The sequence below is a fragment of the Gymnoscopelus braueri genome (genome assembly GCF_963280865.1).
Source record: "Gymnoscopelus braueri genome assembly, chromosome: 17".
Taxonomy (NCBI): Eukaryota; Metazoa; Chordata; class Actinopteri; order Myctophiformes; family Myctophidae; genus Gymnoscopelus; species Gymnoscopelus braueri.
This window is the reverse complement of record NC_137617.1, coordinates 21477020-21494999: the sequence shown is the minus strand read 5'-3', so window position 1 is coordinate 21494999 and position 17980 is coordinate 21477020. Positions and strand designations below refer to the sequence as shown.

General features: G+C 41.4%; 3 protein-coding genes across 4 annotated transcripts; all 3 read left to right on the top strand.

Moving 5' to 3' along the window:
* Positions 1–465: 465 nt before the first annotated feature.
* On the top strand, positions 466–4007 carry cby1 (chibby 1, beta catenin antagonist). 2 transcript variants are annotated; one of them, XM_080454492.1, is made up of 5 exons: positions 466–550; positions 741–842; positions 1752–1857; positions 2058–2170; positions 3010–4006. In XM_080454492.1, exons 2-5 carry the CDS (start codon positions 762–764, stop codon positions 3082–3084), a joined length of 375 nt encoding a protein of 124 aa, XP_080310618.1. In that variant the 5' UTR covers positions 466–550; positions 741–761; the 3' UTR covers positions 3085–4006. The 2 variants fall into 2 exon arrangements, with proteins under 2 accessions (XP_080310618.1, XP_080310619.1); XM_080454493.1 differs by lacking the exon at positions 466–550 and having other exon boundaries at positions 562–842; positions 3010–4007.
* Positions 4008–7992: 3985 nt separating this feature from the next.
* slc16a8 (solute carrier family 16 member 8) lies at positions 7993–10450 on the top strand (the record flags this gene model as incomplete). Its single annotated transcript, XM_080455674.1, has 4 exons — positions 7993–8212; positions 8763–8906; positions 9236–10078; positions 10293–10450. 4 exons carry the CDS (start codon positions 7993–7995, stop codon positions 10448–10450), a joined length of 1365 nt encoding a protein of 454 aa, XP_080311800.1.
* A 1515-nt stretch (positions 10451–11965) lies between these two features.
* Positions 11966–17346, top strand: pdap1a (pdgfa associated protein 1a). Its single transcript, XM_080455265.1, has 6 exons — positions 11966–12124; positions 13214–13296; positions 13822–13896; positions 16257–16381; positions 16726–16877; positions 17200–17346. Exons 1-6 carry the CDS (start codon positions 12112–12114, stop codon positions 17232–17234), a joined length of 483 nt encoding a protein of 160 aa, XP_080311391.1. The 5' UTR covers positions 11966–12111; the 3' UTR covers positions 17235–17346.
* The last annotated feature ends 634 nt before the right edge of the window (positions 17347–17980 follow it).

Here is a 17980-nt window from a genome sequence, read left to right as displayed (position 1 = left end):
CAGTAAGGAAGGAGCTTATGAATTTTATTAATGAGAACCGTTTGGGTAAACGATCCTATTTTTCTGAGCTCAATGGTATGTTCTGTACGTATTGCAGCAAATAATTCTAATTAATATATACATTGTTCAGAGGAAGTCTAGCATATAAAAACATACGTGGAAATAATTACTTTGCAAGCAATGTATGTGACGCGATCACCATGGTGATTTACCAACGTTTCAAGGACGATTCCATTGTTTCTACTCAGGAGGGGTTTTGACTGTGATATTCCTAAAGAAAATGTGCATATGTCTTTCCATTATGTAGCTTTGGCATTAGTTTTTAAACCTTACTTTTCAAAAACTCACTAATATTTATATTTCATGTACAACTAATATACTACTACTAATATAATACGTTTCAAGGTTGTAAATTAACCTAGCAAGTACACGATCGAATTCCCACGCATGCGCAGTAACAGGAACGGGGTTACTATCGAGAGGAAAACAAAACAGAAGCCTTTACATTACAAGTACAACTCCCATTGAAAACTAAACAGCCGCTACGGAGGTAAACAAATATATCACTTTTTAGCGACACAGCAACTAAAACTAGCCTTTGTTCCTAGCTTGAATATCAGCGATTCTAGGGGGTCATGATTGCCCCTGGTGCGGTTAACTTTAGGATTAGTTGCTAGTTCGGCTAGTTTGGCTAGTTCGATCATGGATGATTCTAATTAATACGCCTTTGTTTTATTCAGTCACTAAGGAGATCAGTGACGATGATGCCGCTCTTCGGTAACACGTTCAGTCCGAAGAAGACGCCTCCTCGCAAGTCTGCCTCTCTGTCCAACCTCCACACTGTGAGTTCACTTCTATACACTGCACGTTGGTTTCTATAACATATACATTAGGGCTACTGATCAGTGGCGGAAAAGTACTCACATTTTGTGCTTAAGTAAAAGTATCAATAGGCTACTGCAATGTAGATATACTCTGTTACGAGTAGAAGTCCCGTATTCAAAATGTACTTGAGTAAAAGTACTAAAGTATCGGCATCAAAATCGACTTAAAGTACTTACAAGTAAAAGTAGGCTACTCATTGTGCAGAAGGTTCAAAGTGTATTAAAAAATCTTCACGCTCTGATGCATGCATTGTGAGCTTGTATTGGCTATTTTCAAATGGCCGAAATGTATATAGGGTTGAAGAGGTTAATGTCTGTTTTGTAATAATAATCAAAATCTACAAAGTGACTAGTAACTAGTCAAGTTTTCAAATAATTAACACTAATAATTGTAGTGGAGTAAAAAGTACAATATTTGCCTCTGAGATGTAGTGGAGTAGTAAAGTAAAAGTACTGAAAAATGAAAATACTCAAGTAAAGTAAAAATGCCTAAAAATTGTACTTAAGTACAATACTTGAGTAGATGTAATTAGTTACTTTACACCACTGCATACATTAGGCTACTCATTAATGTATGGATTTCCAGTTTAACTCTAGCAGAACTAAGACTCAAACGATTCAGATAAACACATTGATTCAGGTTTCATTAACACACAACATACAGAGCAATGCACACAGATTTAATGGTAACAGGAAGAGTGAGCATGTTATTCGTTGTTGGCATCAGGGTTTTCCTTACATGATGATGGCACAGATCTGAGGAGACGGAGGGTCAACGGTTGACTTTGTAACATTTGGTAACGTGTTTGTTTTTTCAGCATGAAGTTGATGTTTTGTTTTATCCTAATCTCTCTTGTTTGATTTTAGTTGGACCGCTCAACGAGGGAAATAGAATTGGGCCTTGAGTATGGACCACCTGTAATGAATGTTGGGGGACAGAGTTTGAAGTTTGAAGAGGGACATTGGATATCAGGTAATAAATACATTGACCTGTCTACAATGGCCTGAATACAAATCAGTGCAATGGTTCCTTCTCTAAGCTGTTGAGTTGAAGTTAACTTATTAGTGCCATTCTCTCTTCTATTCTGACATTTTCTGGTTTGCTGCTATGCTATAATTGTTTTTGCACTAATGTGAGCATTTTGTCTGTTTCTTACCCTATGTTGTACTCAGAGTCTGGTGATTATGTGTCTGGTAAGGACGTACAGAGGCTGAAGAAAAGAAATCTACAGCTGGAAGAGGAGAACAATCTTCTGAAACTCAAAATTGAAATGTTATTGGACATGGTGAGGATTGAACCGCTTTTAATGTGACCCTGTGTTGTGTGGTCTTTTTTTGTAGATGTCTGAACAAATTCTAAATGCAATAATGCTACACTTTTTGCAAAGGCCCAACCGATGCTCTAGTACAAAACACAGTTATATTATTCTCATAATTTTCAGACCTTATGCATTATCTCATAAGTTCTTTATATTTCATCATTTGAAATGGCAATGTGTTCTAATCGAGATCTGCCAGGAGTGGGATTTTCAGCCAGTTACAAACACTTATAACATCAGGGACGCCGATAGGGGGGGGCTTCGGGGCCAGCGCCCCCACGCTCAATTGGTCAGCCCCCTCATGAATGTCAGATGTCAGGCTCGAATTTACAGTACCATTACCATTACCATTACTATAGCGTGGCGCAGATAGGTGTTAAAGTGCCGTTGACACCTAGAACAATAGCCCAGACAGAGAAACATACTTTTTTTCGGTCACGGCGGGGGGGCGGGGCTATTGCGGTTCGAGTTGAGCCCCCACGGCCGCGCACATAAATCGGCGTGCTTGTATAACATATATATATATATATAAGAAATAGGCCATCTTATGACTAAAAGTTCATAGGTTCAAGTTCTGCAAACAGATGTGTGTCATTAAATTGCCATGCATTCTGTCAAAGTGTCCTTCAGAAAGACACCAACAGTAAATTCCTCTGAATAAGAGCATCAGCTAAATACTTAACATAACATAATGGGGACTTAACATAAAATGTCTGTACTGTAAATGTCTTACCATCATCCCCCTTCCCACTCGTCTTTCTCTTTTCTCTCTACGATGTTAATGTTACTCTTTTTCTTTTTCACAGCTGTCAGAGACTACGGCAGAGTGCCATCTGATGGAAAGGGAGCTGGAGGAGACGAAGAATCATAGAAAAAAATGATAATTGTGATCTTGCTGCCTCTAATGCTGTATGTCACCAGGCCTTAATGCGACTAGAGAATAGGGACTGTTAGGTATTCTTTTCTTTCATTACTGAGACATACATGTAGGAAAGGACTCATGTAGGTGCTGTGATAGTATGAAGCAGCACCATTTCTGGATATAAAGAGTCAATATTGGATCATAGATCAGTACATTGAGTAGAATTACTCAGTCATACCTTTGTCAAATTGATAAGGGATGAGATTCAGGGACCAGTTTTCTATGTACTGTATGGTTGTTAAATGATGCCTCCACAGATCAGAAATTTCAAATAGATTTTTTATTATTTTAAGGGGCCATACTGTATGTATGCCTTGTATTGTATACCATTTACCTATGTACTGTATGTCTTGAAAGGAAATTGCATCAAGATGCAAGTTTGTAGAATGTTGCAGGAAGTTATTATGGGATTATCCCTTGTTTTTTTCTTGTTGTGTTTTTAGTTTTTTTTTACTGTTAGAGGAAACCATATTATTTGTCAATAATCCATGGGGTATTGGTACTTCCAGCACGAGGAGAACACTTGGGCTCATTACAGTAAATCCCTATTATAGTATAGGTGGGGTTATGTAAAGGCTCTTTTGTTTAGGATTTGTCTCATAATTAAGCATGTATATGTGCCATTCCTTTATGCAATATGACATGTTACACTGTAGGTATTACAATTTTTTTGTTATTGACAAAAAATATTACAAATTGTAATAATATTTCCATAAAAAATGACCCAGAATCAAGAATCAATTTCATTGTCTCATCACAGGTTTAAATGTGTAAAGAAGTGGGTGAAATTCTTTTTTGTGCAAGATAAATCTTCGATTGGCTACTGAGTTGAACATATCTTGTTCAGTTTCTCTACTGAGTGTAACCAGTAGTGGTAGAGTAGCCAAAAACTACTCCAGAAAAGGCATTGTTTAAATATTAATGACACTAGAAGTACGGTAAAAGTAGTCAACCAAATTACTTGAGTAAGAGTAATAAAGTACCTAGTGAAAAGACTACTGAAGTACAGAATGGCAGAAGGCACTGTCCAACCAAACAGCCTCAAATGTATTGTATGTGTCCCATATGACCCCGGGGTTTGCAGTTCTGAGTGGTGAGTCGATCGGACCCGACCCGCTGGCCCTGTGGATTGGCAGAGCTTCGCGTAACGTTTGCGCCGCTGTGCTGTTATGTGAGCACTGGCTTCCCTGATTGCCTAACCCGACCCGTCGGCCTCACTGATTGGCTGATCTTTTTTTTTTAATAGGCCTCAGGTCTAAATGGCCTAGCCTGAGTAGGCCGGCACCCGAAATAAATAATCAGAAATGTGAGATGTCTGAAACAGGGGTTTTCAACTGATTGTGAACCAGGGACCACCACCCTGATTAAGAATCAACCTGGAACCGCCTCCCCCATGACAGCCGGGGCGCCTGATAGAGGGGAAGGGAACTGGTTGGAATAATGTGTTCCTTCCACGTCCTACCGGGGAAAGTCTCCCCTGTCAGGTGACAAGAAGGTCAGTTGGCTCTCATGTAGTGAAGGAATCATGAGCTCGGCCCTGGCCTCCCTGGCTGTGGGGGACTGGTGTAGCGCCCAGGATCACTTAGGAAATTGGCACCGGGTGAAAAAAATGGGTTACAAAAATCGCGGGATAAAAATTTAAGTAAAAAATAATAATCAACCTGGGGACCACTGTTGTGTTGGGTGAGATTAGAGCTAAGATTAGTGCTTTGCTAACACTTGCTACTGTATGCATGCATTCCATGATACATCCTACTGTTTCTCAACCAGTGGTCCATGGACTACACAGACACATGCAATCATATGGCCACATTTCCTAATAATGATGACTCCATCAGGCAATCCGGTACACTTCCCCTTCTTGAGTGGAATTTCTTGACCTCCGACTTCCCAGAAACTGACAACATTGACATGTCATCATAGGTCACCAGGTCGATAATATGCACTGTTCCATGGAACAAGAAGAAAAAAACATATTGAAACATGGTCAGGGACCACATGCAATACCTTCAGGGACCACAAGTGGTCCACGGACCACCTGTTGAAAACCCCTGGTCTAAAATATAACATTTTAAATGCTTATCTGATAGAAATAAACGGGGCGAAAACTGGCAAAACGAGACTCGCTCACTGCAAAAAATCATTTAAGGAAAACTCCTTAGAGAGACTTTAAGAAAATATCTTTTCTTTATTTTAAATGCTCATAGTGCTATGTGCTCAAAGTGAATTTAAAAAGCAAAAATGCTTTTTAAACCACACCTGCAGCCAACCGTTACCAAAGGACAAAGAAGGGCGCAACAGTTTTCCCTGTTCTGATAGAAATAAACAAAATATAAAATAGCCTTGTGCAAATTCAAATATACAAATAAACAATTTGTATACACAATAATACATTTAAAAAAAGCTGCACAGAATGTAACTTTGTGGTTATTGGTGAAACAGAATCATATGTGACAGAAACAATGCAAATACCAGGCAATCAGCCTCTTTGGCTGAAGTCTCTGGAGAGAATAAAACAAAGAGAACAAGCTAATAGAAGAAAAATGTAATACTCCTTTACATTTGGCCCAAATACAAAGAAGTTAAAGTAATTTCTCTCTTGATACTTGAGTAAAATTGAAAACTATATTGCTTTAAAACTACCCTCACAGGTACAATTTATTCAAAAAGTTACTTACAAATCATAATGAATATAAGTCATTACTAACCACTTCTGAATGTACCTTACAGTGTGTAACTTATAATGTTGAAAAGGTTGTGTGAGGCTAGGCAGATTATTGTGGTGCGTGCAGTACCTACTGTATGTCCAGGGTTGTTGTTTCGGATCAACCTGTCGGCATACAGTATACTGTAAATCACATGCATTATTGAGATTAACTCAATGTACAGTAGGAAAGGGTGGGGGAAATTGGTCAACCCCTTTAAATTGGATAAACTCTACCAAAGTAGTGAGAAAGGCAGAAATTAGATGAAGAGGACTTGTGAGCCTGGCTTTATTTCCCACAGACACAGAAACTGTGAAAACCCACTAGGTTAATGGGAACAGGCTTAGATTTAGTAGATAGGCAAATGGAATGTTTTCTGGAGCTTTGAGGTTTTCACAAGACTATTCTGGGCACTCCAAGAAGGAACGTTTGGCTATTATAACATCATCCGTATCGAATCACCAGTGAAGAGGTAAAACAACTTATGAATGTTATATTTATAAAATGCAACATACATGTGGCCTTGAAAAAGTGATGTTAATTTCTAAAGGTTTAACAATGATTTAGATAGGTCCATCATTTTAAATGTCTAACAGCAGTTAATCATTTAATTGAAATATACCAAAACAAGCTTAAAAGCTGCATTCTGTTACTATTGTGTCCTACCTGGGATTTGACCTCAGGTCACTCAAGTCATCACCATGAGACCAAATCTCTACCACTCAATAGGTAATCCCCACTTGACAAGGGGAGATATTATGCTTATGTGCTTCAGGCAGTACACTGCTTGACTGTCAGGTGTCCTACCCAACACCAGAGTCTACATTTCTCAGTGGAGGAGTAGGCAGACCACCTCCAGCCACTGCAAATGTGCTAGTTATTAACAGACTCTACCATATAAATTGGTTAACATTTTTATTTTAATTATTGGAACTTATTGTATTAATTAAAATAAGTTCCAGATTGTTCAATTACTGAGAGAGAGAGGAGGTAATGACACAATACTCATTTGCACTGAATCATGCATTGCAAGACTTATTATATTTGTTTCTTACTGCAAAATGTTACAATCTACAGTACAACACTTTCAGCTTGATCAAAGAATAAGTATCCTATCCAGGGTTGACCCAATAGCCAAGAGGTTAGGGCACATACCACATGGGGGCAATTCCCTGATTAGCAAGTCACCGGTTTGATTCATGGCTGGCCAGAACAGTTGCTGAATGTCATTCCCCATCTGTATCTCTGCATTTACTGTCTCTCTCTCTTCACTGTTTCTCTCAATTGAATGATTAAAAATGCCCCAAAAATAACTACTAGTATCCAAGCGAATGAAAATGTGCACAAAATGTAACTTTTCTGTGTGGTACATTCATATTGAACCACAGTACTCAGGAGTAGGCCAAATAAACAATCGGATTATGGTGAAAGGACACGTGGAAGAATTAAAAACTCAGACAAAAGCAAGCCTGATACAGTATAACAAAACAACAAAATTCACCATAAAAGTTATGTTTTTCAGACTGAGATTAACTAAAATCTCTGACAAATTCTGCCTGACTAGCCACAAGCCTGGCAAATTGTAAGATTGCAGTATCACAGTTGTTATCGTAGGCCATAACAAAAAGGAGGAAGCCACACGGCTGGTTTAAAGTGTATAAAATTATTTATTTATTTACAAGATAACTTAATTAACTCAACAATAATGAACTCAAACATAACAAAGAATGGCATGGGAGTGTGTTCAGTGGAATCAGTAGTGTCAGCAAGGTATGGATGTGTGGTAAATGTAGTGTGGGGTGTTGAATGGTGCAACCCAAGGACTAAACTAGCTGATGGACCTGTGGGAAGACAAAGACAAAGACAGACAGGGGAATACACAAACACACAGGCCGTAGTAGGCCAGACTACAGGGGCTGTGACGCAGTGAACATTTGAACTTCGTAAGTCTAATTTGTCCTGGCCTACGTTAATGTGAACATTAATCTTGAGCTGTGATACAGTATGTTTTATCCATTTTATGCCTGCTACTATGTAGATACTGATACTGTAGACTGATTAACTACACTGTCCTCAAGTGAATACTTCCTTGTTCATTTTCTGTGATTCAAAGTCACACTATTCAAAATGTCTTCTGTGTAGGAACCACTTTCTGTTTCACCATGGGTGTCAGAAGTGCGCCTCAGATGAGCAGGGCTCCACCTCCTGATGGAGGCTGGGGTTGGATGGTGCTGTTCAGCTGCTTCATCATCACAGGCTTCTCCTACGCCTTCCCCAAGGCCATCAGTGTCTACTTCAAAGAGCTGATGAAGGACTTTGGGGTGGGATACAGCGACACAGCGTGGATCTCCTCCATCATGCTGGCCATGCTCTATGGCTCAGGTGAAACCTCCATATGAAAGGAATACACAGCATTAAATCCTCAGCGTTTATTTACTGTGTAGTGTAGACACAGCAAATGTTCCAGTGTTATTAGATATGGACATAGTACCTGGTGGAGATTGCAGGCTACTGTCCTGTTATTATTGTCTACTGCTGTTTACATACCCTGCACTATACTCACATCGTCACATGTGCAAGTCTTAGTATTTTATGCTGCTTGCCTGGCCTCCCTGAACTCTCTCCAGTGCCATTACTGAGTTGCATAATTATGTAGGCCTACTCCATTTTTAACTAAAGGTATTTTTAATTGGGGCTGTTCAACTTGAAATACTTATAACAATGAAATAACTCAATAAGAAAAAGAGGTTGCGCAACAATGGGTTTTCTTAGTGGAGTGCTAGACCTTGCTAGGCTTGCTGCTGGTCCCAAGAATATCTGCAAGACTTTGCACTCTCTCTCTCTCTCTCTCTCTCTCTCTCTCTCTCTCTCTCTCTCTCTCTCTCTCTCTCTCTCTCTCTCTCTCTCTCTCTCTCTCTCTGTCCACATCCAGGCCCTGTGTCTAGTATCATGGTCAACAAGTTTGGCTGCCGGCCAGTGATGTTGGTTGGGGGACTGCTTGCTTCAGCAGGGATGGTGGGGGCATCTTTCACCACTAACATAATAGAGCTTTACCTCACCGCTGGTGTTGTTACAGGTACCTGGCACAACATGTGTCCTCTTCATATTAAGTAAGAACTAAGTCATTGAGAAAATATCTATCCTTATCTTTAAGCAACAAAAACTCAACAAAACAATTGCAAAATGCGAGTTAAAATGCTAATGAAAAGAAAGTGTTACTATTTAGAGTACTGTAGGAAACGAATATGTCATTTGACAAAGTTATGATTCTTTGTTATTGCTTGCCATTGATTGTACAGCCATAATCTATCATCAAAAGTCCACCTTCACCCTCTCTTTCATTTTCAACAGAACATTCAATGAGTTTACCAATTAGTTCTTGTTTTTGGAATTCTCCATTGCCAGGTCTAGGTCTGGCACTGAATTTCCAGCCGTCCCTCATTATGCTGGGAAGCTACTTTGACAAGCGTCGACCCTTAGCGAACGGCCTGTCTGCAGCTGGGAGCCCTGTGTTCCTATCCATATTGTCTCCTCTCGGCCAGATGCTGTTGGACAAGTATGGTTGGAGGGGGGGATTCCTCATCATGGGTGGGCTGCTGCTTAACTGCTGCATCTGCGGGGCTGTCATGAGGCCTCTGGAGACTACGGTGAGGAGGAGAGGGAACGATATGGAGATGGAAGATATAAATGGACAAGAGCTGAAAGAAATGCTACCGTCAACAACAACAATGTCAGAGCAGGAGAAAGACAGGACATCTCAGAAAAAGAAGAAACTTTTGGATTTTAGTGTGCTTCGGAACAGAGGGCTGGTTATCTACATCATTGCTAAATTCATTGTGGTTTTAGGATTATTTGTGCCCACTATTCTGTTGGTGAACTTTGCCAAAGACCAGGGAGTACCTGACCGAGAGGCCGCCTTCCTGCTCTCTATCATTGGTTTCGTTGACATTTTTGCACGGCCAACCTGTGGACTTGTGGCCAGCCTCAAATGGATGAGACCCAAAGTCGTGTACTTTTTCAGCCTAGCTCTGCTTTTTAATGGTTTAACTGATGTATGTTCTGCCCAGAGCACAACTTACAAAGACCTGATCATCTTCTGTGTGTTCTTTGGCCTGTCTTATGGGATGGTGGGGTCCTTGCAGTTTGAGGTGCTGATGGGAATTGTAGGCACAGATGGTTTTCCCAGTGCACTGGGTTTGGTGCTGCTCATCGAGGCTATAGCCGTACTCATAGGACCCCCTTCAGCAGGTGAGTGATGGGTGAGGTGAGGTGAAGTGAAGTGAAGTGTAAGGTGAAGTGACAATAGATCTATCTATGGCATTTCAGTTATGGAATGTTTGAGGGATAGGAAATATACGTAAAGTGTATTCTCAAAATCCTGGCAAAAAGATATAGATTTATATTATTAAATTCAGCAATCCTCCCCCCTTTCACTCATGTATTAACTCATTTTTCTTCACAGGACGTCTAGTGGATGCGTACAAGAACTATGAGCTGATTTTCTACATGGCTGGGGGAGAGCTTATTACTTCTGGACTTGTCCTTGCAATTTGTTCCTTCTGCTGCCTCAGACACAGGAAAACCGCCAAGGACACACGTTCACAAGAGGAGGAAATATAGGCAGAGACTTGAATGACAAGCGAAATTAGCCTACCTCAAAAACAACATCATCGAATAGAATAGACTTTGTCAACTCATGAATAGACCATAATTTTCACAGAATCTCTGCCCAGAAGCTGCTCAGCCTCAGCGTTATTTCAGAAAATGGCTACATTTATGAATATATATTTGCATGTTATTTTACCTCCCCTGGATTTTGATATTCTCATCATTATTACAATATCTAGATGTCTTAATCTTTTAGTAAAGCACACGTTTTTACACTCTTTTGTTTTGTTTAGTTTAGTTTTTATTTGTGGTTCTTTTGGTGTTAAATAAACACTGGGCATTTAAACTAATTTTTAGTTTATCTTATGTTTAAAAGATGATTCTTCCCAAAGAAGCTTTCACTTGACTGTTCTAATCTAAGGGCCACCAGGGCCACCCTGGCCCGATATATAACTCGATCTATGCCCTGGCCCTGAAAAATGCCATACTGTCGCTCTGCTTTTACTACTTCCAGCTCAATAGAGCGTTGCAGTTCCCGCCCACTTCCTGTTTTTTTTGGTGCCGGAAGAAAAAACTCAATGCATTTTTCCATTGACATTTCCAAAAATATTTATATCTATTAATTTAAGCCTCGAATCAAGCCATCATGACATGACATGAATCATGACCATAAAACGTTTTTTTCTGTGATTTTTTTTAATTTTATATTTAATTATATGATATACTATATTTAATAAATACCCTTTGTTTTGCCGTTTTCAACAAAAAAAAAATCACAGAATCAAACGTTTATGGTCATGATTCATGTCATGTCATGATGGCTTGATTCGAGGCTTAAATTAATAGATATAAATATTTTTGGAAATGTCAATGGAAAAATGCATTGAGTTTTTTCTTCCGGCACCAAAAAAAACAGGAAGTGGGCGGGAACTGCGACGCTCTATAGTCCATGTAGCTGTCTGTCAAGTACTCTGTTTGGTGATTGGTTGAATATCCACAGGCACCGCCTTTCATCCAGGAAGCAGCGGGGACACAAGCTACGTGCAGTGTTGCCATGTCCGCTTATTATAAGCGACTTTGGGCTTGTTTATCTGTAAAGTTGCTAGGAAATATTGGTAGTTGCGGGTTGCGGTTTTTTGGGGCTTGTTTCTAAAGTGTAGATGCTTCTATTTTTATTATTATTATTTAAACCAGTGGTTCTCAAATATTTTCATGAAAACATTTTGTGCCAGGGAGCATTTGTGTTGTTAAAATGTTTCAAAAAATGTTCCAAATATTCCACATTTTATTGCAAGAGTTTTTGAAAATAGCAGATCTACAAGCTCACAACAAGCTTTTAGATCATGTGAGCTTGTAGATCGGCTATTTTCAAATATCCGACCCCACCATCCCATAAGACAGGCCAAAGAGCACACAGCAGATGATCAGCTATTTCAAATAGCCGACGCGGTTTAAAGTGCTCACTGCTCATGTGACCTAAGTTGCTTCTCTTGGGCTTGTTTTCCTAGACGTGGATGCTCTCTCACAAAACCTGGCAACACTGGACACAAGCGACGTGCCGGCCTGTAACTATTTCCTCCAGGAGAGACAACGAAAGAGCACTTTAACTGGCCGTAATCAAACTGTCCCGCGACTTCTTTTAGACACCAGTTTTATACAATTAACGTCTCAGTATGCCACGAGGTGGTAAGTGACTCTCACTGATAACGTTTGTTGTATAGTATTAATGTTTAACTACTAGTTAAACTGAAGGAATGTCTCGACTTGCTTTGATGCTAAGCTAATAGCTGCTAGTAGCGAGCAAATTAAACCCGGCTTCGTGTGAATTGTCAGTCAAGCGAAGGAATGACAATGTGTCGTTTCCCAGCGACCAGGAATTAAATACATTTAACTTAGTCAATTCATAAACGCATTTTAGTGAGTTCCACGTTAAAGCCGTGGCCGTTTGCTGGTAGTTTAAAGGTGAAATTTGACAGCTGGTTCGATTGCACCATTCTGCCGGGTAGCACGGTAACCGGAAGACTCGCCCCTAAACACGCTCGCCCCCATTCCTTTCGCGGACCGCTTGCCCCCAGCGGTTCCTGTGGTATTGTAAGTGTCTTACTGAGGATAAAAAGATAAGGTTTGGCATAGTTTTACTGAGGTTAAGTTTAGGAACAAGGTTAGGGTTTGGCACAGTTTTAGTGATGTTACGTTCAGGAATAAGGTTGGGTTTAGGCATAGATTACTGAGGTTACGTTTAGGAATACTATGTGAATACTGCCGGATTGGCGACAGGGGTGACTGTATTTTGGGGCGAGCGTTTTGGTATTTGGTAGCACCATGTGCAGCACAGGGCCGTTTTAACTCTGAGCGCTTTATATGTGCTGGTGGCCAGACATTTAAAGTAAAACATCATAATACTGTTATTATCACTAGCTTACAAAACACCATTCTATGTCCTTTAACCACTTGAACCCCATATGGTTTACCAGAGTCCCTCAGGGCTCTATACTAGTGTATTTTCTGTTGTCTGTTGTTATTGTGGGGAAGACTTTATCTGAAAATAGCTGATCTACAAGCTCACTGCGACGCGTTGTGAGCTTGTATATCTTCTGTTTTCAGAGAAAGCCTTCCCTACAATGAGTATGCTTGGGGTGTTAAGTGGTTAACGCATCATCATACGCATGGAAGTCTTTGGCAGTGATCAGAATCGAGCTGTTGTACCGCAGTGGACGTCATGTGTGACTCATCTTGTGTGCGACTCATCTTTTCATGTTTTTGGTGGTGATGCAGGAAAGAAAGGCCACAAGGGCCGAGGGAAGCAGTTCAGCAACCCAGAGGAGATTGACAGACAGATGAGAAAGCAGAGAGAGCTGGTGAGTGCTACATAAGTATTGGCAAAAGGCTCAAAGCGAGTTTTGAACTGGGATTCAGGTTTAAAACAGGGGGCCCGGGACCCTTAGGGGTCCTCAGAGTTACTACGGAGGGGCCACCAAATCTTTGCGTGATATTAACCTCTTGAACCCAATAATCCCTATTCTGAGGCTAACATTAGCCGAAAATAGCAGATCTTCAAGCACACGCCTGGCAGCGCGAGGCGTTGTGAGCTTGTAGATCGGCTATTTTCGGCAAAGGCAGGTGTTGAAGGAAAAAAGAGCAGACTAAGTACAAAAGTATTGAGTGTTTAAGTGGTAAACTGTCTGAAAATACACATTAACATGAATCCAACACAACGCTACACAATTCTATGAAGCTACCTATGAAATCTATGGAACATTTTAATCTGCAACACAATTTTATACAATATGTAGTGGGGGTCCCTGCTTCTTCTCTGTCTCAGCTAAGGGGTCCTTGGCCTGAATAATGTTGAAGCTGAACATTTGTGTGTGTTTGTTTTCCAGGAGGCGAATGGTGGTGAGGAGAAAGACAGTGAAGCGTCCAATTCGGATAGCAGCAGTGATGACGAAGTTGACGCGGTGAGGATTTTGTGATGTGCTGTTTTTTTTACGATTCTTTGAGCCTTCAAAGATACAGTTGGACTTATCCACATGTCCTCTTCTTTGTCAACTACCATTCCAAGCTCTTATAAATGTTACATTATTTGCGTTACCGAAGCCTAAACATTTTTAAATTAAGTTAAAATTTCAGACCTTGGGCACAAATAAACCTCAAACTCTGGAGGTCTACACTGGCTCCCTGTCAAAAACATATTTCAGTACAAGATTCCTTTTACCAAGTTCTGTTCTATTTGCAAATGAGCCTTCATGATGTTGGTCCTGACCTAAACTAAACTCTGTGGAAAACAAACATGCCGTGTTTGGTGCACTTGCAAGATATGTCCGTGTGGGAACTGGGAACTCGGAATGAAAGTTCCCCATGCAAAGCAATAAAAAAACAATTCCGCCACTTGTTTGGTACTTGGCCATACTAAACCGAAGACCCTGTACCCATTGGTATATGTATACTATCACCCTAATGTTCACTGGTGTGGCTACAGCGGCCATTAATTGAACAGCAACTTACAGTAGAGCTCTATTATGTAATTTGTATTATTTTATTATCATGCTCTATTATGTAACCCTAACATTTTTAGTGAATACAAAGTTATTTTGTCCAATCTGTATGGTAGCGCATGTTAATACAATATAACTTATATTGTTGTATTTGGTCTCCCTGCTCTTCTGTTGAGACATTTAGATCTGTGTCTAGGTTGGACACAACCCTGTGTCTGGTTTGACATGAATTTTGACTAAAAAAATCCAGCACTTGAGTATGAGACGCAGGTTCAAATCCGGGGTAGAACAGGAAAGTTACATAGTGCAGCTTTTACTATTTCACCATTCAAGAGGACCACAATGGAAAAACGTCTCTAAATTTGTAGCGATCCGTCTGGAGCCACCGTCATTTTGTAACTCTGTCTTGTCAATCGTGGTCCCTGTCACTCAATCATTACACGCACGCCCATGTATACACGCCTCCGTCTCTTCAACCATAGCGAACGCTCAAACTCACCCGCTGCAATCAACGTGCAGCCTATAGCTATGGGTTTCAAACCGCTACAAATTAATGATGTCGCCTTGCCAAAGTAGCTAGCTAACATAATGGCACGCATTGCTGCTTGTCTGGCTGACATCTCGGAGTGGATGTCGACAAACCACCTGAAGCTCAACCTGGACAAGACCGAGCTGATGTTCCTCCCGGGGAAGGGCTGTCCGCACCGAGACATGGCCATCACCATTGATAATGCTGTGGTCACCTCAACTCGGACTGCGAAGAATCTGGGTGTGACCCTGGACGATCAACTGACGTTCTCGGCAAACATCGCATCAGTGACAAGGTCCTGCAGATTCCTCCTCTACAACATCAGGAGGATTCGCCCCTTCCTCACGGAGAAGGCAGCCCAGGTGCTCATCCAGGCTCTCGTCATCTCCCGCCTGGACTACTGCAACTCCCTCCTTGCTGGTGCTCCGGCATCTGCCATCAGACCTCTGGAGCTTGTTCAGAAAGCTGCGGCTCGTCTGGTGTTCAACCGCCCCAAGTTCTCCCACACAACCATCCTTCTCCGTTCTCTACACTGGCTCCCCGTAGCGGCTCGCATCCAGTTCAAAACCCTGGTGCTAGCCTATAGGGCAGTGAAAGGAACAGCTCCTTCCTACCTCCGGGCTATGGTCGATGCCTACACCCCTGCCCGACCACTTCGGTCTGCCACCTCGGGGCGACTGATTGCCTCGTCACTCAAGGGTCCTTCTGGCCGATCCACACGGTCACGACTCTTTTCTGTTCTGGCCCCACAGTGGTGGAATGAACTTCCCACTGATGTTAGGACAGCAGAGTCACTGCCCATATTTCGCCGCAGGCTGAAAACCCACCTCTTCAGGAAACACTACCCTTCCTCTCTGCCTGACCTACTTGTTGTTAACTAGTTGTAAAAAAAACGCTTGTTTTCTATTGTTGTATTGTTTATTGGATCTTGTTTAGTCGATACACTTAATTGTTTTAGCTCATGCTCATTTGATTTAGCTATTTTGTCTCATCTGTTTAAGGAAATAGGTAACTGATGCACTTTTACCTTAGCGCTAGGTATACTCTTGGTTGCTTGTTTTTGCAGAAAATGCACTAAAGACTTCTGGTGATTAGTAGTTTTCGTTCCCTACCTATGTTGAATACACTTATTGTAAGTCGCTTTGGATAAAAGCGTCTGCTAAATGACTAATGTAATGTAATAATGGACAAACTCACAAGCCACAGCCCCATTTGACCTGTGGCCAGCATTGTTTTACGTCCCTGTTGGTGTTCTGTACATTAATGTCTTCTTACTGATTCCTTTGCCACACAGAATAAGAAGAAGAGTGGCGTGGAGGGACTAATAGAAATTGAGAATCCCAACCGCGTGTCAACGAAGAGTAAGAAGGTGGCGGAGTTGGACTTGAATGCACCGAAAGAGCTGTCACGCAGAGAGAGGTGAGACATCACTCAAGTACACTTATTTTCTTTTTATCATGAATATTTTAGGAGCTGGCAATCGGCGTTGTTTTTTATTTTTACTGTGAGTGTGGAGGATGCTGTCAGTGTGCTGTGATCTGTCACCCTGTGCTCTGTCCTCTCCATCCCTGCATACTTCAATTTCTGTCTTTGTCCTTTGACCTCTGTCTCTGTTCTGTCGTATGTTTCCTTCCTTTGGTGTCAGGTGTTTCTTGTGTGACGGCTGTATGTTGAAGCACAGGATGTTAAATCACTTTTTTTGTCCTCTTTCTACCTGTCATCCCCTCTCTCTCTCCCTCCTTCCACCCTCTCCTCCCTTTAAGAGAGGAGATAGAGAAACAGAAGGCGAAGGAGCGCTACATGAAGCTCCATCTCGAGGGGAAGACGGAGCAGGCCAGGGCTGACCTGGCCAGACTGGCCATTATCAAGAAACAAAGAGAAGACGCAGCCAAAAAGAGAGACGACCTCAAGAAAGGTGAGAAGGCGCGAGCACACACAAGAAGAGAATTTTCATAGCGTCCAGTGAGGGAGTCGGTGTCTTGAACACATAAACATACAGTGGAGCTACTGTTCTTGCGTACATATGGACATTCCCTCCCCGAGACTGTAATTTAACTGGAAACCTGACCGGCGGCGGGTTTGACTGAAGCAGTACGCTTGTCAAATTGTAATGCAGGTGTAATTCTGGTAGGATAGAAACCTCCTGTGGAGCAGAACGGCAAAAGCCTACCACCTGATGAGGGCTAAAATACACAGATTCACATAATTTACCTTTTCTTTTCTTTTTTCTTTTTCAGAAAAAGATGATGTTGATGCCAAACCAAAGCGCTAGTCGTCCTAACTGGAGTATTTGACTTGTACAACAGTCTTAGGGATGGAGAGAAGATTAAGAAGAGAGGGAGACCTGGTGGAGAGAGGGGAGGGGACCAATACAAAGGGGTACAGCTCAGGGGTGGGAGGGACCCGTCACTCATTGTTTATATGAGATGGGGTGTTGGGGTGGGTGATATTGGGGGGCAGGAAAAAGGTGGCGGAGCAGAGGGAGGGGAAATGGAACACGCGGAATGCCTCGTATCAGTTTCAGGTTCGTTGGGTTTGGGACTTTGAGAGGTGACAGTCACAAGTGGTCCGACTGCTCTGCTACCTCTTCAGTCTGCTCCACCCAACAGGGGTGTAATCGTAAAGCTGCTGCTTTTTTCCCTCTGTCTTTTGATCTATACATTTTAAAACGGTGATTACTCAATGATTGGACAGGTATTGCAGTGATGAGGTGTGAGGAAGTGTCAGGTGCTCTACCTTTCTTTCCATCTAGCCTGCATTTTATAGAAAAACAAAGCGGTGAAAGATGGAGAAAGGAACACTAATGGTAAACTATATACAAGAAATCTCTATACAAATTTTCATATTCTGCCTTACAAAGGCAAAGAGCAGTAGCTGTATAAGTAACAAAACGAGAAACCATGGTCATGGCCAATGAGCTTTAGTGCTTACTGCTGTTTGCCTTTTGTAATTCAGTGTTCTGTTCATGGTAGCTTTCAGGGTGGAAGATAATTTTCTGCACTACAGGAAGCTATCTCC

Excerpts from the sequence above, each read along its gene's own strand:
- cby1 (XM_080454493.1), top strand. The coding sequence starts at position 762 with ATGATGCCGCTCTTCGGTAACACGTTCAGTCCGAAGAAGACGCCTCCT. Across the intron at positions 843-1,751 it reads CTCTGTCCAACCTCCACACT|TTGGACCGCTCAACGAGGGA; the intron begins GTGAGTTCACTT and ends GTTTGATTTTAG. Across the intron at positions 1,858-2,057 it reads AGAGGGACATTGGATATCAG|AGTCTGGTGATTATGTGTCT; the intron begins GTAATAAATACA and ends TGTTGTACTCAG.
- pdap1a (XM_080455265.1), top strand. Across the intron at positions 16,382-16,725 it reads GAGCTGTCACGCAGAGAGAG|AGAGGAGATAGAGAAACAGA; the intron begins GTGAGACATCAC and ends CCTCCCTTTAAG. Across the intron at positions 16,878-17,199 it reads GAGAGACGACCTCAAGAAAG|AAAAAGATGATGTTGATGCC; the intron begins GTGAGAAGGCGC and ends TTTCTTTTTCAG.